Source organism: Medicago truncatula, chromosome 4 (genome assembly GCF_003473485.1).
Source record: "Medicago truncatula cultivar Jemalong A17 chromosome 4, MtrunA17r5.0-ANR, whole genome shotgun sequence".
NCBI classification, from domain to species: domain Eukaryota; kingdom Viridiplantae; phylum Streptophyta; class Magnoliopsida; order Fabales; family Fabaceae; genus Medicago; species Medicago truncatula.
This window is the reverse complement of record NC_053045.1, coordinates 61,660,458-61,682,099: the sequence shown is the minus strand read 5'-3', so window position 1 is coordinate 61,682,099 and position 21,642 is coordinate 61,660,458. Positions and strand designations below refer to the sequence as shown.

At 33.0% G+C, this 21,642-nt stretch overlaps 3 protein-coding genes and 1 pseudogene across 7 annotated transcripts; 1 reads left to right on the top strand and 3 right to left on the bottom strand.

Annotated features, from left to right (window-relative positions):
• The first annotated feature begins 2,464 nt into the window (after positions 1-2,464).
• LOC11421955 (calmodulin-binding protein 60 B) lies at positions 2,465-8,695 on the top strand. Of its 2 annotated transcripts, none has more exons than XM_003610107.4 (9): positions 2,465-2,617; positions 3,049-3,175; positions 4,057-4,132; positions 4,667-4,725; positions 5,693-6,186; positions 6,286-6,446; positions 6,522-6,725; positions 6,901-7,135; positions 7,754-8,695. In XM_003610107.4, exons 2-9 carry the CDS (start codon positions 3,072-3,074, stop codon positions 8,329-8,331), a joined length of 1,911 nt encoding a protein of 636 aa, XP_003610155.1. In that variant the 5' UTR covers positions 2,465-2,617; positions 3,049-3,071; the 3' UTR covers positions 8,332-8,695. The 2 variants fall into 2 exon arrangements, with proteins under 2 accessions (XP_003610155.1, XP_024638591.1); XM_024782823.2 differs by lacking the exon at positions 2,465-2,617 and adding an exon at positions 2,645-2,797.
• Positions 8,696-8,986: 291 nt separating this feature from the next.
• LOC11425460 (xyloglucan endotransglucosylase/hydrolase protein 22-like) lies at positions 8,987-10,355 on the bottom strand (annotated as a pseudogene). Its single transcript, XR_003011623.1, has 3 exons — positions 9,982-10,355; positions 9,680-9,873; positions 8,987-9,579 (listed from the first exon to the last, which is right to left on the bottom strand). The product of XR_003011623.1 is annotated as a xyloglucan endotransglucosylase/hydrolase protein 22-like (transcript).
• Positions 10,356-12,072: 1,717 nt separating this feature from the next.
• LOC11441778 (probable xyloglucan endotransglucosylase/hydrolase protein 23) lies at positions 12,073-19,919 on the bottom strand. Of its 3 annotated transcripts, none has more exons than XM_039833334.1 (3): positions 19,405-19,739; positions 19,109-19,302; positions 12,073-12,701 (listed from the first exon to the last, which is right to left on the bottom strand). In XM_039833334.1, exons 1-3 carry the CDS (start codon positions 19,669-19,671, stop codon positions 12,299-12,301), a joined length of 864 nt encoding a protein of 287 aa, XP_039689268.1. In that variant the 5' UTR covers positions 19,672-19,739; the 3' UTR covers positions 12,073-12,298. The 3 variants fall into 3 exon arrangements, with proteins under 3 accessions (XP_039689268.1, XP_003610153.1, XP_003610142.1); XM_003610105.4 differs by lacking the exons at positions 19,109-19,302; positions 19,405-19,739 and adding exons at positions 12,818-13,011; positions 13,105-13,459 and having other exon boundaries at positions 12,085-12,701; XM_003610094.4 differs by lacking the exon at positions 12,073-12,701 and adding an exon at positions 18,490-18,979 and having other exon boundaries at positions 19,405-19,919.
• On the bottom strand, positions 16,106-17,448 carry LOC11424731 (probable xyloglucan endotransglucosylase/hydrolase protein 23). The gene is given in 4 exon segments (XM_003610104.4): positions 16,106-16,606; positions 16,775-16,968; positions 17,090-17,124; positions 17,127-17,448. Coding segments are annotated over 4 exon segments (813 nt in total). The 5' UTR covers positions 17,362-17,448; the 3' UTR covers positions 16,106-16,257.
• Positions 19,920-21,642: the final 1,723 nt, after the last annotated feature.

Sequence of the window (21,642 nt, the reverse complement as noted above, 5' to 3'; positions counted from 1 at the left end):
AGATTCAACATTTTTGTTATTATGGTTTTTTTTTTCAACTGTTTATTTGTCTCATGTTGCTTTAATTTATGTTATGTACCTTTGTTCTATTTTTTTCCAAGGCATTTGCAACGAAAACGATCCAAACAAAAGGGTCTGATGTAGTTCGGACTTTAAAATCCGGAATAGCTTCATGCATTCCGGATTATAAAGTCTGGAAACCCTCAGTAACATTTTGGCCGGTGACGTTTCACCAAAGGTTATGCCGGTTAGTGGAGTTTTAATACGTTTTTTTGGACGGTTTTGAATGAAAAATAAGTTTTCCTTAACTTCCAAATTACCTATGACTTGTTTTAGGCTATAAAAAGGTTTGGATCTTCAACATTTTCCTTCATTCTTCTTCACCCTCCTTTCTTACATTTTCTTCATTTTTTTTTTAGATTTTAAGGTAGATTTTAGGAGTGTTAGTGGTGTCATGGTCATTGTTGACCGCTCATACGACCCCTGCAATTGCATTGCAGCTTATGCAGGGGTCGTATAATGGTCTACAGAGACCCTTGACATCAAAGAAAAATACAAAATATTAATATCGTATTTGTCCGGATTATATATTCCGGAAACACTAACAATCTGGTCCGGATTACGTAATCCAGATCAGGAGTGTTTATGGAATTTTTGCAAGGCGTGCGAGAATGCAAGAGGGTGGGAAAAATAATAGTCCAATTGTTATGTTTCACAATCTTGTTCAAGTGGGCATACTCACTTTTTGTCAGCTGCGTCCGTCCATAGCTATCAAATTGCATCTAAAATAACTATTTTGCTCAACCTCTCAACAAACAAATATTCATCCCAGCCCCCACCTCCAGCATATTAGGTTTAATTTAATTCATTCTAAAATCAACCTATTCTATATGTATTGCAAGCTGCAATATTTTTATTTTTTATTTTTTTATGAACGGGGAACAAGTACCAACGTGCAATTGTAATTTATTTATGAAAGCGGACATTTATCAACTGTTATTATGTTCTTTTAGCTGTATTAGAATTTAGATCTAACCTTTTAGTTATATATATATTTTTTTAAACAATGTAACACTTATTTAATACAGAACACTAGTTTTGTTTATTACCTACCTTTGATACATCGATGATTAAATGACAATATGATGTCAAAATTAGCATGACATCAAATCTCATCGTCATTTAATCCAAAAGCTTATAACTATCATCAAAATAATTAATATATATCAAACTAATTTGGACACCCGTGCCAAACACGGGCTAGATTGTCGACTATTTATTTTTATTATATAAACATTAATAAAATGGCAAATTCATTATTTTTATACATAATATATTAATAACACATATTGTTATTGTGTTATTAATTAAACATTGTATATTAATACTAATGCATGTAACACTGAAATAATAATCTTTAATGCAGGAAGATCTCACGCGGATATAACTATCAACAAAATAACTAATATATATCAAATACTCTCTTTATTTTTAAATAAATAGAATATTTATTTCATCATTCACCCATCAACATGACAAAAGGGAAATAGTGAACTGATGTCAAAAAAATAATATATTAATTCATAATTGTACCAAAAAAATAAGAGTATTTTCTTTTTTTGAAGGAAAAAAAATAAGAGTATTTAATATTAATAAATAGTGTAGTAAATGATTTCCGTGTTTATTTTGATTAACTAAGGACAAAATGAAATAGTGAACTGATGTCGTCAGCTGTTAATAGCCAAGTGACGTGATCGTATTGTACAAGGTGTCTCTACTCTAGTGACATGTCAAGGATCCAATATACTCAATAAAACGTACGGCCAAGATCACCCTTCCTGATCCAAACAATAATTCTTTTGTTTACCTATCACGTACTAACAATACAACAAAACCGTTTATCTTGTTTCATTCATTATACCTTCTTTTCATTTCATTGGTCAACACAACAGACAACGGTGCTCCCTCACACATGTGATAATTATTACTCCCCGTCGTTTAATACTTGACTTATTTAGAAAAAATATTTGTTCCACAATATTTGACCTTATCAGATTTCTAAGGAGAATTTGACATATTTATTCCTTATAAATACTTTTTGTGATCCCCATGTTAAAATTTGTAGTGGAACAAAGAAAATAATCATTATTTAAAAGTGAAAAAGTTTCAAAATAATGACAATGACAATTCAGTAACAATATCATTCTTTTTCTTTCATCTTTACACTTTTCATAATAAGTGTAAAATTGTCAAATAGATCAAATATTGAGGGACGGAAGAAGTATTCCATTTTACTCCAAATGTTAGAACCAACAGCGTTCAGATGAGATAATACATATCAATTTCAAATTTGAGTTTGGACATTCTTCGATAAAACTCTTAAGAAATGTTTATCATTCATCTCAAATTCCGTCCGTACTTGCGCATAGAAATATTTGATTTTAAAAAAATGAAAAATAAAAATAAAAAAACGCTAAAGTCGCCAGAGTAGACCACAAATAATACAAAGAGAAACTCAATGACTTTCCAACTCAGGCAAAAAATCCATTAACACATAATCGATTTTGTCGCTCCTCTCTCTCTCTCTCACCAAACACTGCTAAGTTATCTTTCTCAGGTACTAACACCGTTAAAATCCCCGTCACTTTCCCGCTTTCTGTTATTTTTCCTTTACTCTTCAATTCTTCACTTCCACCATAAAATATCTCCGTCTCACTCCGTTACACTTCGTTTCTTTTACTTTTCTATTTACCTCAAATTTCTTGCTTATTGAACTTTTCTTGACTCTAATTTCAAGGTTTTCATCTAATTCGTGTTTTTTTTTGAACAACATCTAATTCGTGTTTAATTTCTTTGTTATCAATTTTTCATGTTTTCTAGATCTGTTTTGAGTTTTTCTTTTGAATTACTGTATCTATTAGGGTTTAATTGTTTGTTTATTGATATTTAATTTTTTTAAGATTAGAGTAGGTGATGATGGTGATTTAATTATTTTATTATATTATATGGTTTTGGAATATGATATGTTTGTGTAATTTTGTTCTGTAGGGTTTTACTGTTAGAGAGTGTATATGCAGAGACCAACTACTACCGACGGAGCTAGTATGGGGAAAAGGGCCCTTGAGGGTGGTGGAGATGATGATCAGCCTGAACGAAAGAGGCCTGCTCTTGCTAGGCACTAATTCATTTGCAGCTCTTTATTCAATTATATGATTCTATGAATTTACTTTGTTTAATTAACCTTTTTATTCTAGTTAGTATTTTATTTTCAATTTTATCACTACTCCCTCTGTTCCAAAATATAAGCAAATTTGACTTTCTAAGTTCATTCAATTAATGATGTATGTGGTTCATATTATGGACCACATACATCATTAATTGAATGAGCCTAAAAAGTAAAATTTGCTTATATTTAGAAACGGAGGGAGTATGTTACACTAGCTAGTAACTCTCAGAAAATTAGTCTGGAAGACCTAGCTCAGCTGACAACAATACTGAGATTGTTAGGCGAAAAGAATGTCATTGTTATTGCAATTAATCGATCTGTTTACTTCCAAAGATGTTTTGCCGTGTTCGTTTTATCTTTATTTGTAGTCTTTAATGACTAATCAGTTCGATTACCATGGTCAAACCTTTTGTTGTCAGTTGTCATTTTTAATAATACTCGTTGGAGAAACCCTTCTTTATCTTTTTTGTTGAAGCACATGTGAATTTTTCTTCTTAATGGTTGTGATTCCATTTTGATTATCGTTGTATAATGCACCTATGAAGATTCTTTCTGATATTTCAAAATTCATCTGAAGATTGTAATAGCTATTTGAATGGCATAGCATGGTCAACTAAGGAATTCTGCATTTGGCTAGCTTTAGTTTATTTTGGGTTTATCTGCTTTACTCAAGTTGCTTTTTTCTAAGGATAATCTTGATATTTGATTGTGTACATCACTCTTTTTCTTCACTAATTTTATTCCTTTTAATTTGAATTTTCATTCTAAATGGTTGTAACTTATTAATTTTCTTAGTTTACTTACTGTGACTGATGCATGTGTGTTTGCAGTGTAATTGTTGAAGCTCTCAAGGTGGACAGTTTGCAGAAGCTTTGCTCATCTTTAGAACCTATTCTTCGTAGAGTTGTAAGACACTTGTCTTCTCCCTGACTTATGCTATTTGTTTTCTTTTTTGATTCAGTAATATTTTGGTTTGGGGGTGGGGGATTGAAGATGTACATTTTTATGAAATTATTTACCTTTTTACTCCAACTAAAAAGTCATTTTTCCACAGAATGCCCCTTCTTAAACGCCATGTCATATTGTGGTCTTCTGTGCAATTTGATTTTGTTGTACTTTTTTACTTGAGTGTGTACCTGCTTCTTGTTTTTATAAAGTCCTATTGTTTTAATAAATTAATCAAAATCACAACAATTTTGCTTGTTAAATTAGACCTATTGTTCACAGCATGACAGGATATTGCATATACATTTTGCTTTCAGTGCTCCATTTAGTTCTTTTATTTCCAGTCTTGGTGTGACATCATTCATTTGATAATTTGTGTGGAAAATGCATTTGATCTGATTCATAGAAGAAATAAGACTAACATGATTTGTTTTGTTAAATTTGTAAGTTTCTGCATTTGATGCTCAAATAAATGAATGGTACTGATTGAAACAGGTGAGTGAAGAAGTGGAGCGTGCTTTGGCGAAGTTAGGTCCTGCAAGAATTAGTGGAAGGTCTGAGAAATTTATTACCTAAAAGTTGGAAACCAATTTCAAAATATTTGTAGTTTTCTTGACTTCCCTTAAATTATGTGTTATCTCCATGCATTTTTATTGTATTTGTCCACAGACTAAGCAAGGTTGTAATTGAGTTTTTTTTATCGTTGTTAAGTGTTAACTATGACCGGCCCTTATATCTTTGTGTTTTTGAGACATTTTTTCTCCCTCTATTAGATTTAGATTCAAGGTGCAGTTCAACCCTTAAAGTTAGCTTGAAAGGAGAAGAGAATATTAAGTTAGAGAGGTAGGTATCCTGTAAAAAGAGGCCAACCAATAATGAAACTACAAAGGCATTTCTATTTCAAAGGATGATGTGGTATAGAGAATATATTGCTACAAACAAGCTCTACTATTGAGCTCTTATCAAACACACCACATTCTTTCTTTCTCGGCACACTTCCACAAGACCCTGCTACTTTCTTTTACTAAAAAACTTTACAAATGCAATTGATTAGTAGCTAATAGATAGTTAGTTGACTCAATTAGTTAGATCTGAATTGCATTCATTTCCCTAATACTGCCTCCCTGATTTCCTTGAGACACTAAATAGAAATATTTTTAACCAGCTCATTTAGGTTCTTGCATATAGGCATTAATTTGCAAACAATTTACATGCATAACTTTGAAAAGAAGGACATTGGAAGCAAAAAAATCAATGGAATTTTTAGAATGTAACTTTCTAAGTGATAAAAAACAAAACCCCATTCTCCGATTTGAGCCTACCTGCCTAGCTCAAAGTGTACAGTAAGTCATTGGCTCTTTATATTAAGAAGAAACTACGGGTTAAGATGTGAAGTTAATATCTCTATGTACAAAATGTAACTATGACCACTTCAATTAATGCCACCATTATAGTTAAATTTAATTTAAATCTAATTCGTTGGCGAGTCTGGTACTCTCTTCTAATAGGTTAAAATTCCAGGTCTTCCCCTAAAAGGATTGAAGGTCCTGATGGTAGAAACTTGCGGCTTCAATTTAGGTCCCGACTGGCTCTTCCTCTGTTCACAGGAGGAAAAGTGGAAGGGGAGCAGGGGGCTCCAATTCATGTTGTTCTGGTTGATGCCAATAGTGGAAATGTGGTAACATCTGGACCTGAATCATGTATAAAACTCGATGTTGTTGTCCTTGAAGGCGATTTTAACAATGAAGATGATGAAGATTGGAGCCAAGAGGAATTTGAAAGCCATGTGGTGAAAGAACGCCAAGGAAAGAGACCTTTGTTGAATGGGGAACTGCAAGTGACACTCAAGGAGGGAGTTGGAACATTAGGGGAACTGATATTTACTGACAATTCAAGCTGGATAAGGAGCCGTAAGTTCAGGCTTGGCATGAAGGTTGCATCTGGTTTTGGCGAGTCTATACGCATTCGTGAAGCCAAGACAGTGGCTTTTACTGTTAAAGATCATAGAGGAGAATGTAGGGTTATATTCTTAGTTTTTCCCCAACTTCAATGCTCTCCCTTCTTGTAAACTGCAGCACCGTCTTTTAATATTTTATTTTTTGCCCTTTTTACAGTGTATAAGAAGCATTATCCTCCTGCATTGGGTGATGATGTATGGAGATTGGAGAAAATAGGTAAGGATGGGTCATTTCACAAAAAGTTGAATAATGCTGGAATATTCACAGTTGAAGACTTTCTTCGACTTGTGGTTAAGGATCAACAGAAATTGCGGAATGTAAGTTTAGGTTTTACATCTTTATCTTGAATGTAGGTCCTTCCACCCATTTTCTTATATTTTATTTTAATGTAGATCCTTGGGAGTGGTATGTCAAACAAGATGTGGGAAGCTCTCTTAGACCATGCAAAGACATGCGTTCTAAGCGGGAAGCTTTATGTTTATTATCCTGAAGATACAAGAAATGTTGGTGTTATTTTTAACCACGTCTATGAGCTGCGTGGCCTTATAACAGGAGAGCAATTCTTTTCTGCTGATTCTCTTAGCGATAATCAGAAGGTTAGTCTGCATCCTGCATTTTTTCCATTGAAAGTCGAGCATGTGTTTATGTTGCTGGCATGCTCCAATTAATATAATTGATATACCAATGTTCAGAGTTTGTAGTTTCCTTTGAAGCTCTCTATTAGGAATAGGGTAAGCTTGTGACACCTTTAATTTTTTTGGGAAAGTCCAGGTGTATGTCGATTCATTGGTGAAAAAGGCATACGACAATTGGGAGCAGGTTGTAGAGTACGATGGCAAATCACTTGTGGATGCTGAGCAAAATAACAACACTGTTGAATCTGAAAATGAACTTCATGTGGAGTCAATTGATTATGATGGTGGTTTAGATCATCAACTGCTAATGCCATCCCTCCCCATGTCTGTTGCTTCTGAACAGCAGATTAATTCAGCGATGCCAGTTGGAGGTAAGCGTTTGTTAGGAACCAAATAATTGAATGGAATAGAAAAAACACTTAATTTAAGAAATATGATAGAACAGGGGAGAATCACTCCTCCAAGGGTTTCCCCTTCACAATAGAGAATTCTATTCACAATTATAATATTCAAAGAGCCCCTTTTTTTATCATTGTATTCCCCTATTTGTACAAATACTTCTCTAACTAAACAATTAACTAAGTAACTAACTTCTCTAGCGACTCATAACTACTTTAGCACGCTAATTTCCCATAATTCTATATCCTAACAGTGTTTCTGTTTCCTTGAATCCTAATGTATCATTTTATTTATTTTTTTATTATTCCTCACCTCCCTTCTTTTCTTTTGAGCGATGTCACATTGTCAGTCACCTGTGTCTCAAATTTGGTTTCCCAATACAACTTTCAGATTATAATGAAACGATTTAGATGTTTCCTTTAATTTGTTGATGAAGAAATTTCCAAATACAAAAAATATTTTAAAATAAATCCCCTGTCCAAGAGAAATTTGCATAATACATTTGTTTATTTGCATTGTTCAATGCACCTTTGCTGATTGTGTATGATGTTCTTACTATACAAATGTGTCCATATACATTCTCCTTTCAGGTTTTAACAATAGCATGGTGACGAGGTATCCAAGCCAGGCATTGATTGGAAATTCCAGCTCTCGGAGTCATTTTGATGACTCGTTATATCTGTCTAACGACCACTTATTAGGCAATGCTCACCAATCCCAAAGCTCTAGAAATGATCATAGCACAGTAGGGTTGGCTCTTGGTCCTCCTCAATCATCAACTTCAGGTTTCCATGCTGGTAGCTCTTCCATGCAACCACCTGCCCCAAATCCTTTTGATGATTGGTCAAACAACAGGGACAAGGGTGTTGATGACTTCTTTTCCGAGGATGAAATTCGCGTTAGAAGTAATGAGATACTAGAGAATGAAGACATGCAGCACTTGCTTCGCCTTTTCAGCATGGGAGGTCATCCTTCCATGAATACTGAGGATGGTTATTCATTCCCATCATTCATGCCATCTCCTATGCCGAACTTCGATGAGGATCGCTCTCGTCCTGGCAAAGCTGTTGTGGGATGGCTGAAGATCAAGGCAGCAATGAGGTGGGGCTTCTTTATCAGAAAGATAGCAGCTGAGAAGCGGGCACAGATAGAGGAGTTAGATGAATAGGTTGTTTGTGGACAAATGATAGTAGGCTTACTAGATAGCCTTAAGATTTTTCTGATGTTCTGCGAATTTAGTTGTCTTCTTCAGTGCCAACCAAATTGTGCAGTTCATGGTATCGACATTCTTGGTTTATGCCTGTGTATCTGATTTTACAGCATATTTGTTGAATCTTCTGTACAGTTTTGTTCAAGCTTAGGAAAAACCGCGATTGTAATCTGTTTTTGACTTTCCTGTTAATACTCTCCTCTATCACCTTTCCATTTGTTCTGGGTTTAGGGGGTGATAATATTTGCATTTAAGACATAACTCATCTTTGTTATCTCAATTGACTAAATGTGTATATTAATTCGAGTTACTTAATTTTCTAGCTATGTTATCTCATTTTCATTGTGGATTGCACCAGTACATCGACTTCCTTAACAGTTTCTGGTTATATTTGAACAATGGTGTTGGTATGTATTCTTAGTTGACTCCTTGTGAAATATTAAAATGTATCACTGAGCATGTGTCACTTTAGTCATGCTGATAATAATTATTGAAATTGAAGACTGGAGTATGAAAATGATAATCCCATTCGAGGTTTCATGGGTCTTTGTTTGCCATTGCTCACCAGTCACCACAACCTCTAGAAATTGTGAAATTAAAAGTGACAGGAAAATGGTAGTAAGAAAAGAACCTGTTTTTATTATAAAAAAGATGTTACACATTTGATGAATGGCTACAAATGTTTCCTAGCGTGATGACAGAGATCAAAACGAATGAAAGAATCATACTAAGCTACAAACTAATGCTAGAATTGCAGTGATAATGGGGAAATATTACAGAGGGGTTGCACAGTTTTCTCTTTACGAGTGGTTGCACTCTGGAGGTAAACCCTGTGGAAATCGTTTTGTATCTTTGCAGTAATTGTATATCATGTAATTCTTCTGCACCCATTTCAACCTCCCTTGACCAGTAGCATCCAACTCCTGTGAAAGCCATGAACCTCTGGCAGAGTCCTTTGATGCAGAACTAGTTGAACCACAGGATGATGCTCCTGAAGACCAGATGCAAGCCTGAGCATTAAAATTTCTGTAGGAAGCTGTGAATGGAGCCTTTGTCCAATCTGTCTTGACTAGTCCACCTCTTGTTGCCCAGTTATCTGCATTCCACAAACTTGAATATATTCTCATTGGTTGGTTCTTTGGGAAGGGCACACCAATAGTCTCTGAGTTCTTGAACTCTCTAATGGGAGTGCCATCAACTGAGAATCTGAACAAAGAATTAAAAAAAAAAAATTATATAAGTCTATGCATGCAGGGTATTTAATAAGATGTATAATAAGGAAACACAGAGTAGATGAGAAATTTACATAATCCTCTGGGGGTTCCATATGATAGAATAAGTGTGAAAATCAGCTGCTGGGTCAAACCATAGATAGAATTGTTGTTCCCTGTTTCCTTTGCCTTGACTGAAAACATTAGTGTGAAGGATGTATGGTTCACCACTTACATTTCCTAGAAATTCATAGTCTATCTCATCCCAAGTTGGTCCTTTTGAAGATAGCTGCAAACAAAGAATCATTTTATTTGTTATTAGAATGTATGCAATCAATATAAAGAAGGAAAAAAAAACCTTTAATAAGTTATTAACACAAACTAAAGAAGTACTTACGTAATATGCAGTGACAGTGCCAGCAGAGTTTCCAGGGACAAGTTTGAGTTGCATATCAATCTTCCCAAAAGAGATACTCATTCTTTGATTGGAATCCTGAACCAGATGCTTTGTCAAGTGATAGAGTGAGTAACTCACCATTGTTTAGTATCTTCGCTCGGCCATCTCCCCATGTTATATCAAAGTGTTGGTTCAAGTTACCAGCAGCAAAGGCATTCATTACCATTAGGGAGCTAACAAGAAGAGGAATTAGAATTAACATGTTGAAATCATTTGAAGAAACCATCTCTATAATGAAGTGTTTGAAAGTTGATAGTAGTAGGGAGTGATAGTCTTTGTTAAATTAGAAAGTTTAGAAGTGAATGATAAAGAAGGGTGAATGTTGCTATTTATAAAATAAATATTGAACCGTTAGTGATGATAATAATTATGAGAAATTTGAAAGAGCCAAGAAGCTGGACACAGTTGCCGCGTTTATTTATGTACATCAATAAAATGTGTCCAATTGACAGGCGGTATTGTCAAAAAAACATAAAATCTTTTACGCGGTTGTTGTCTTTTTCATTAATTATGAACAGAGTTTGAGTTAAAAGTTGTTGTCAAGGGAGTAGTAAAAATTAAAGTCACTCCAACTCCATCTATTGGGTGTGAGAGAGTGCCAACCAAGCATCAAACAATTCCAGCTAAGCTAATAACTCCCTTAACTTTAAGACGTTTCACCACCGCCACTGCATATTGAACAAAACAATGTCACTCGTCGTGGGTGGACAGTGGACACACCTAAATCTAGTACGAGTTGGTGGTGTCTGTCTGGATTTAAGTCACATGTTACTTTTTCTTTAATTAATAAAGATCGTGCTAACAAGTGTCTTAAATACATTGTTTAAAGAAGATATACCGGTTTGAATATACAAATTACACGTATGTAAAAGTCATAATTCTAAAAAAAAATCAAAAGTTATTACTTTTAGTTGTATAAACAATGCTTCAAGGATTATTTTTTAACGTTTTCTATTAAAGTATACTCCAAACAACTATGAACAATTTGTTGACCAACACTAATTGGATGCAACATTTAGGGGTGATCATCAATAGAGGTTTATGCGGTGCGTTTTCGATCGATTTTAAAACAAAAAGTTATCTGATTAAAAATAAAAATCACACGCTCAGTTTAAATGAGTATTAATTTTTTATTTATTTAAATATGCAGGTTAATTTGGATCAGTTTTTGAATACCCAAAATGTAATATATAGTTTTTTTTTATTAATACTAGCGGAAAGACTAGCACACTCTTTTTATTGAGCTAACACATGTAGATTATCAACTATATTTTATAGAAATTTTGCGAATAAATTATAAACGATATTTTATATAAATTTTTTGATATAAATTAATATTTATAAGTATAGATATTTGTGAATTTCAAATGTAATAAACTCAATAAAAATAATATAACTATAATATAATAAAAATTCTTTCCTTTAGTGGGAGTAAGAAAATAGTTGTGAATGTCATTTTTTTGAAGAAGAAAATCAGAGTAATGATTCAAATTGATGTTGAGAGAAAATACGAAGACTTATTTCGCTGCTAACAAATAATCAGTGCAAATTTAAATTAACAATCTCAAAGGTCAATCAAATCTTTTTTAGAAATTTTTTACTAACATTTTAATCTTCATTGGAGACTATTTTAATTAATATGAAAATTTTGAGGATAAATTAGTGTTTTTCATTTATGAAATATGTTTTCATATTTTTACATAGGTCCAGTTCTAAGAATTTGACCTATTTAACATGTTTAATTTGAATTGAAGAACCCATTTAAAGTTGATTTGATGATATTGACTTAAGAGTTTGTAGTGTGTTTCTCTTCAAAGTCACATATTTGATTATTCTCATGCTAATTTGGATGAGCTACTTTACCTTCTTAAAAAAAATTTGAATTGAAACATTCATTTTATGTTTAGACAAATTAAAGAAATCACAGAGAAATGGAAGGGTGGTCTCCCCACGCAATTTCATTCTTTCTTTTGGAACGTTACATGCATGTAATAGTAATAGTCAAAATTGTTGCAATATGAGAGAATAATGTGAAAATTGACATGAGAATTATGGGATAACTGTTATACATACCATTCATATATATATATTTAGTTACAAAGGTGATCTAGCTACGACTACATATGATATTTTACATGGTAAATAAATAAATAATAAATAAAAAATAGAAGTACAAACAAAGAAGGAACAAATACAGAGGCATAAAAAAAGAATGATCGTGAGGCAATGAGTTATGAGAGTCCTATAGTATATGAGACTAAGAGTGAGTGCATTCAACTGGAAGGCCTTGTGGAAATCTCTTCTTATCTGAGCAGTAATTATAAATCATATAGTTCTTCTGCACCCACCTCAGCCTCTGCTGACCAGTTGAGTCAAGCTGTTGTGATAGCCATGATGCAGAGGAAGCAGAGGGTTTTGATGATGATTTGCATGATGATTTTCCACCGTTCCATATACAAGCATTGTTGGCATTGAAGTTTCTGTAAGAAGCAGTGAAAGGAGCTTTGGACCAATCTGTCTTAACAAGTCCTCCTCTTGTTGCCCAATCATCAGCATTCCAGAGACTTGAGTATATCCTCATTGGTTGGTTTTTGGGGAATGGTACACCATTTGATTCCATGTTCTTGAATTCCCTAATTGGAGTTCCATCTACAGAGAAACTGAAAAATACACAAAGAAAATAGTCTAATTTAGTTGCTTCGAACACAAGCAATGTTTTTTTTTTTTTATTGATTTTATTTTAAGATTGTATAGAATATATTGATTTAGTACTTACACAATACGTTGAGGATTCCATAGAATTGAGTATGTGTGAAAATCTGCAGTTGGGTCAAACCAAAGGTAAAATTGTTGCTCTCTGTTACCTTTGCCTTGGCTAAACACATTGGTGTGAAGGATGTAAGGATCACCACTCAAATTTCCCAAGAATTCAAAGTCAATCTCATCCCATGCACCTCCTTTTGATGACAGCTGAATTAGTTAATTGAGCACCAAAAAATTAGTTATCAAAAGCTAAAGAATATGCATGATATAAAGTAAATATTGAATTTCAAATATACTTACATAATAGGCAGTGACAGTGCCAGCAGAGTTTCCTGGAACAAGCTTAATCTGCATATCAATTTTGCCAAATAAGTATTCATTTTTGGATTGAAAGCCTGAACCAGAGGCTTTGTCAAGAGATAGAGTAAGAAGATTGGCGTTGTTGAGTATTTTGGCACGACCATCTCCCCATGTAATCTGAAAATCTTTGTTGAAGTTACCAGCAACACATGCTACATTAATCCAAAGCAGAGGAATAAGAAGCACTAGCAAAGTAGTAGTAGAAGCCATCAATTTACTAATGTATGAAAACTAATGAAGATGTGGTTTCAAGAAGTAAAGTAATGTTGGATGTGTTATGAAGGTTGAAGAGTTGTTACTATATATATAGTAAAAAAATGAGCGTGTGTGATTTGAAGTTTGAAGCAAGTATTGGAGAGGAAAAAGATAGGAAGGTCAAACTGTGACCTAAGCTGTGGATAGTTGTATAGTATTGAATTGGTAAGGAAATAGCTGTCAAATGAGAGCATAGCATAGGCAATAAACTTTGTCGTATTTAATTAATGAAACCATGGATTAAATAAAAGTAACAAAGTAAAGGTAATACTGGTGGAGCAGGGTAGAGGATGTACGTTGTTACAATTGGATGAGCACGAGGTATTAAATAAGATTGAGGTCACTATCATCAGGTAAATAAAGTATGATATATATGTAATGAATGAATATTAACCAAAAGAAAAATATGATGAACGAATGAATAATATCTTAGTTAGTGGATGGATAAGGTCACGGTCACCGTCGTCACCTTTGAATAATACCTGGACCCTATCCCCTGGCAAGAGGCACCAGCTAGCTGTAAAATTTTACTTTTTCACCTGTTAGAAGAGTATATCCAAATGCTTCTGGATTGATACTATGTTCTGCTCATACAACCCTCTTCCAAAACAAAAATTGACACATAGTTTGGAAATTCGAACTTTGTTTTTTTTATTGAAAATCATGGATTTGTCATTTTAAAAATTCAAAAATAACATTAGTCATAAAGTTATCTCAATTATACCACTATCTTTACTTAACTAATGATAATCTTTACTTAACTAATTGAATTTTCAAATTGGATAAAATTTGACGTTTTAGAAAAAAAATGAGGGTGGAACTGCAAATTTTGGTAAAGTTGAAATATTGGGTCCAATTTGTAAATTTTCAAAAATATAAGACTAATCTACAAAGTTTGAAAACATATAGGCACTAGTCTGAAAATTTTGAAAAATATAGGAACCGATCTTTAAAATCAAACTTTGATGGATCTAAGGTGAAGATGTGTTTGGACTTACACTTTCTCTGTAATTGTTTTCTAAATGTAACTGATGGATCTAAGGATGAAAGAAACTTTGATGTTAACTTTTAATTGATATAAGCTCTAAAATGTAAAATTATTAAAATTCAACACTTAAAATATAATTAATTAAAATTAAAAGTATTTTTTTTAAAGAAAAAATTAAAAGTATTAAAAATTATCTAAGGTTAAAATTTCTCTTAAATTAATGACGATGAGGGTAGGGTTGACTTTATATCCTACAATTTGATTGTTTAAAACCATGAGGGATAAATTACCCCAAATTATAAGGGGGTAATATAGACCTCATCCGTTGAATGACACTGAAAACCATGGGTGAAATACAAACCTTTGCAATGAAAAAGTCATTACAGTCTCCCAAAAATAAAAGAGTTGTAAGATTTGATCCATGGCTTGTCTTTCAATATAATCTATTGCATTTGCTTATATATAAAAATATAGTTGAATTTGCTTATATTTAATTTGATACAACTAAACATTTTTTTTTCTTTTTTAAGAAGTTAAATTAGTCCAACCAAATTGGCTCCAGAGAGAATCAAATCTGAGACTTTGAGGAGGAGCACACTCCCAGGTCCCAAACCAATACCTAGGAATCCAAGTGGGTTAAACATGTCTTTTTTGTTTTTTTATTTTTGAAAGAATGTCTTTTTTGTTAAAAGAAGTATAATTTAACAAATAAATCGTTTATAAAATATAATGATGTAAATCAATTAGTGAGATCTATTTAGTAATTTTTTAGGTGTTATGTTAAAGTGATTGAGTGTTTAATGCATGCCAACATTAAAAAATATAAATAAATTTGTATATGTGTGACTCACATTTCTATGGTTGGCTTTTTATGTAAAACCATCGGTATCCCTCTTAACACATAATGAAAAACCATTGGTAAAATGATACCCTTTTATAGCAATAAAAGAGTCATTACAATCTCTACGAAAAATAAAAGAATTGTTACATACAAACACTTTTTTTTATATATATTTTTTTACAATATTCATAATAAATTCCATTCAAGAAAGTATTCATAATATAGATTAGGCTAAAATTAAAAACTTGGAAAATTAAAATTAGACGTTCTTGCAAGGGTGTGAGCTACAAGATTTGTTTGCTACCTAATGAAACTAAAAGTTTTGCAACCCAACTCACTTAGCCATAGTAAGGCTTCATATAATCCTAAAGCATCAGCCTACAGAAATGGAATAGATGCCTCCTTCCAAAATCCAAATAGTATTGGGTTTGACGAATTCCCCTTTCTGATTCCGAATGTACATCCCTACTCCATAACATCCTTATTGATGGTAAATTGCTGCGTCTAGTTTACATTTCAGCTCAGCCGGATCAAGTTTTGTGTGGGACTTACTTATACCCTTTCATTTTTTTTGTTACAGTGCCACAATGTCTCCTACTAAATATTCACAGTCGATTTAACTGTCTATGTAATCACTGAATTTGTCTATGAATTTTTGTTTAGAGACTAACTGTTCCATATTTTTTTTCATTAGAGACCAGAATAAAACTTCACTCTTATGATAATGATTAAACGAAGTCACCAATTTTTTTTTTTTTTTTTGCATCTTACAAAATGTCAAGACATATTGGGCAAAATTGACATGTTTATACACACCTTTAACAAATATAGAATTAGTTTAGCAGATTATATTAAGCTTGAAAGAAAAGAAATCTGAATATTTATTATAGTGTATCAAAGAATAAATGAATTAAGATGAAGCACGTTACAAGTAAAATAAATTGAATAGGCCTAAGAAAGAATAAATCTACAAGTATATAGTTGCTATTGGAATATAGAAAGATATTAATTAGGATGCAGTACACTCTGTTGGAAGGCCTTGGGGAAATCTTTTGATGTCAGTGCAATAATTGTAAATCATGTAATTCTTCTGAACCTCACTCAATCTTTGTTGACTTGTTGAATCCAATTGTTGGGTAAACCATGCATTAGATGAAGTAGTTTCTGCATTGAAATTCCTATATGATGCAGTGAATGGAGCATTTGTCCAATCTGTCTTGACAAGACCACCTCTTGTTGCCCAATCATCAGCATTCCATAGACTTGAATATATCCTCATTGGTTGATTCTTTGGAAATGCAACTCCTTTTGATTCCATGTTCTTGAATTCTCTTATTGGTGTTCCATCCACAGAAAAACTGCATTCAATCAAACACATGTTTATCAATAATCAATTCATTGTGTCCAATTGAGATTTTTTTTTTAAAGAATTTCTAGTATCTATCAAACACCGACACATGTTTATATATTAGTGTTAGTGTCGTGTCCAGTGTTTTTATTAGTATGATATTTGAAAAAGTGCTTACACAATGCGTTGAGGATTCCAAAGAATGGAGTATGTGTGAAAATCAGCAGTTGGATCAAACCATAGATGGAATTGTTGTTCTCTATTTCCTTTTCCTTGACAAAACACATTGGTGTGAAGAGTGTATGGTTCTCCACTCACATTCCCTAAGAATTCAAAGTCAATCTCATCCCAATTTGATCCTTTTGATGACAACTGCATGCCATGGTAAAAATAATTAACACATGATTATGTATTGAAAGGTTCAAATTATTATTAGACTAGATATATTATTGTAGCATTAGCACTAAGACAATAACAATTATTTATAACTTACATAGTAAGCAGTGACCGTTCCTGCAGAGTTTCGTTAGTCATATCAATGTTGCCAAAGAGATATTCATTCTTGGATTGAAATCCAGAACCAGAGGCTTTGTCAAGGGATAAAGTGAGAAGTTGTCCGTTGTCGAGTATCTTGGCACGACCATCTCCCCATGTTATATCAAAGTTCTGGTAAAAGTTTCCAGCTGCATATGTAGTCATGAAAGTGGCAAAAACCAATAGAGATAAGAGGACAGTGATCATTGAGCAATTATGAGTGTATGCCATGGTTGATTTGGTGGTGTATGTATATATAGGTGGGTAGTAATTCGTAGTGGAGATGAAATGTTGAATTGAAGGGATGATTGTGGAAGAGAAATGGGATTGATATTTATACAAGATGTGGTGTGATGAAATGTTGAATGATGAAACAGAGGAAAGTGCACTCGGATCATGGTGCCGCGTACAGCTGCAGTTTTCAATGAGTTGGCACAAAAATTAATTAATTAAACAGAGCCAATGGCTAATAGCCTAATAGTGTTTTCTTTTTTTCTTTTTGTTCAAGTAGCTTAATGACTATAATTCCTCTTTTTCAAGTAGAATAAGTGAGGTGTCCGGGGTTCAATCCTCAACCCCTGCATATAACAATGTTGTCCCTGTCAATTGAGCTAAGCTCAGGGGGATATAACAGTGTTTATTTTAGAAATTTAAGTAAAAACAAGATTACTTACTAATAAGAAACAATAGTTTTTATTTTAGAAATTCCTGCTAAAAACAAAGTTACTTACTAATAAGAAACAATAGTTTGCTTAATAGAAGTAGTAATCTTTTTCTTTCAAAAAAGTAGTAGTCATCTTACTAAGTTAACAAAAACTTGCAAGTGGGTGTCACTCGGTTTTTTGCAGCCAAGCCAACATTTGAGGATAGGAAGACGCGCATTCGCATATTTTATGGCAATTTTTTTGAAAATTCAGAGTTAGTTCCAATGAGAATGTGGGTGGGGTCTCAAATCTCATGTAGTATTTTGTCTTGGGCAGGCACGTCCTACCTAGCCAGTACATCAACACCGCCATCAGACCACTGATGCTGAGGATAATACTAATTCCTGCAAGGGAAAATGATACTCTTAGAATACAAAAACATTACATAGAAAAAGATTGTGATAATTTAGTTCTGATCTGACTTCTACTATTAAATTAGTTTTTATTTTTTTATGTTAATAGTGCAGTGTACACTGACTCAATGTATTTGTCAACTGTGTTATTTCATTTTGAACCAAATCCACTCGCATACCCAAAAAGTTTAACATAGACAATGGTATTAACTTCAACGATGAAGATTTGGAAAAATCCACAATATATACTTGTCTATCTATTATAAAAAAAAAAAAAAAGTTATAGCATACTGAAGAAATGGTACAAATAATTAATGAGTTTGATTATGAAAGTTACAAAAACAAAAGAAAATACAATACAATTATACAACATGTTGATGTAAACTAAATTCACAAATCCCCTAAGTCATCCTGCATTCTTGAGGAAGACCCTGAGGAAATCTTTTGTTATCACTGCAGTAATTATAGATCATGTAATTCTTCTGAACCCACTTGAGCCTCTCATAACTTGTTGAATCCAGCTCCTCAGAGAACCAATCATTCTTATTAGATTGTGCTGAATCACAAGATGATATTCCAGAAGACACAATGCATGCATTAGCATTGAAGTGTCTGTAAGAAGCAGTGAAAGGAGCTTTGGACCAATCTGTCTTAACAAGTCCTCCTCTTGTTGCCCAATCATCAGCATTCCAGAGACTTGAGTATATCCTCATTGGTTGGTTTTTGGGGAATGGAACGCCACTTGATTCAATGTTCTTGAATTCTCTAATTGGAGTTCCATCCACAGAGAAACTGAAATAAATATACACAGAGAGAATAGTCTAATTTAGTTTCTTCCAACACAAGTAATGTTTTTTTTTTTAAATTTTTTTTATTGATTTTATTTCAAGATTGTATAGAATATATTGATTTAGAACTTACACAATACGTTGTGGATTCCATAGAATTGAGTATGTGTGAAAATCTGCAGTTGGGTCAAACCAAAGGTAAATTTGTTGCTCTCTGTCACCTTTGCCTTGGCTAAACACATTGGTATGAAGGATGTAAGGATCACCACTCAAATTTCCCAAGAATTCAAAGTCAATTTCATCCCATGCACCTCCTTTTGATGACAGCTGAATTAGTTAATTGAGCACCAAAAAATTAGTTATCAAAGCTAAAGAATATGCATAATATTTAACAATAAAGTAAATATAGTGAATTTCAAATATACTTACATAATAGGCAGTGACAGTGCCAGCAGAGTTGCCAGGAACAAGTTTAAGTTGCATATCAATTTTGCCAAAAAGGTATTCATTTTTGGATTGAAAGCCTGAACCAGAGGACTTATCAAGAGATAGAGTAAGAAGTTGGCCACTGTTGAGTATTTTAGCACGACCATCCCCCCATGTTATATCAAAGTCTTGATAAAAATTGCCAGCAGAGGCAATTGCAACCGTAGAAATAAAAATGACCAGGAATGTGACAAATTTTGAAAAAGCCATTGAATATTTATAAGCTGATTCAAATACTAAAAGAATGGAATGGATTTATTTTTTGTTGATGTGATATTGCAAAGATGGAATGTCATGTATTTATAGGGTGCATAAGAGAGGAAAGTAACAAAAAGGTTCACTTGAGATTGAAGATACGTATAGTATAGGGTTGAGAAGTTGGTCATGAATTAGGAGTGAGTGGGTAAAGTAAAGACATGGTTGGTTTGGTATAATGCCCACCCAAATGATATCATCACACACGTTTGTGCATGAAATGCTGTATACCCATTAGCCAGTCACACATTTAATGTGTAAAACGTTCACCGCCTTTGATCAGGTCCTATCTCCCTTCCTTCCAATTACATGGACTATATAGTATTGAACAAAAATAAAAGGTATGATTATCAATGGAAAAAAGAAAAGATAAAAAAAATTATGAGGACAAGAACAGAAACTTACGAGCAATATCTGATGGAGATCGTATTTTATTCAACAAGGATCTTAACCTATTAAGGTTCTCTATTAATGAAAGAAAAAAAGTAGATATCTATTAGTTACCAACAATTACATAAAACTCTCTCTTCAGTAACAACAACTAACGGATTTCACGATTAAAATCGAAAATAAAATAGATAAAAATTGATTCCACCATCTTAAATTAATGTGATTCTTTCTTTTTTTCAAATTGTTTTTAATCACTTGGTCTAAATACACATGTTAAAGTACATATTAGTGGACGTTGTAAGGACTCTTTTTAATTTAATATCATCAGAGTTATTGAATACTTAATAAATAACATGTAGATATGAGATCCATTTAAAGACTCTTTTTAGTTTTCTATCATTGTGGATCTCTGAGAATTTTTAAAATTACGTTTCCTATATAACATAAGCTCATCATTAGTAAAAATAATGCATATGTATTAACTTATGTTAATATTTACTTATTTGAGCATTACATTAATCTATTCATTATTTCGTAACAACAAAGGGGATTGAATAATTGGATTCTCTTATAATGATGGGTAGGAGGTGTGATTTTTGCTGAACTATTTTGTGTTTATCATGGTTTGATATTGGTTATCAACAATTTTATTCAACAATAGATTATTTGCAAGGCTGATCCATTAGAATCGCTCTATCCTTTTCAATATATGGACCATTCACAAATGCATGTGTATGTTTATTTGTTCGTTAAATATTTTGGTTTCAAGGAACATATTCTAATATTTTTCTTTTCAACTTGTGCTTGCGAGATTTTTTTGACTAAATTTTGGCACTTGGAGACTGAGGTTTGATATTTCTAAGGTGTTTTTAATTTTTTTACCTTTATGATCGTAACAAAAAAGTAAATGACTATTATTAATTGAAAAATGATCTTATAAATAACCACATGAACAGAGTACACACCTATGATACGGATACGGACGTCGGACACAGACACCACTAAATTACACTGTTCAATATAATTACAAGTGTCAGTATCGTGTCGGTGTCGGACACGACAAATGTCCAACACCGAAACACAATACATGTGTCTGATATCAGAATACACCTAATCCGAAAAATATACGTGCTTCATTGGTACACACTTCTTCGTGTGTTCTTTTCCTTTCATACTCTCACTTACCACCCGTGTGAGAAAACATTTTGTCTAATTCTAAATGGCGGGGTAGACAGGAATGAATTAGGATCATTAGAGTTTGCTTGTCAGAAAAAAAAATGATAATATGAGAGTTTGGAATACAGATGGCATTGTAGAATTAAGGCGGTTTACAAATTTGACTGTGAAATAAGCTTTGCTTCAACAAGCGGTATCAGAAAATTCACACGTGGACTTGGAAGGGAGAATTTTGAGCAACATTTTATCCACGACTATTTACCCAAGAGTCGGTGAAATTTCGATCAAAAAAGTTGATGGTTCATGCTTCTAGAATTTATACGGTTGTAATAAAAGGATGATGATGAAAGCCAAGAAAGT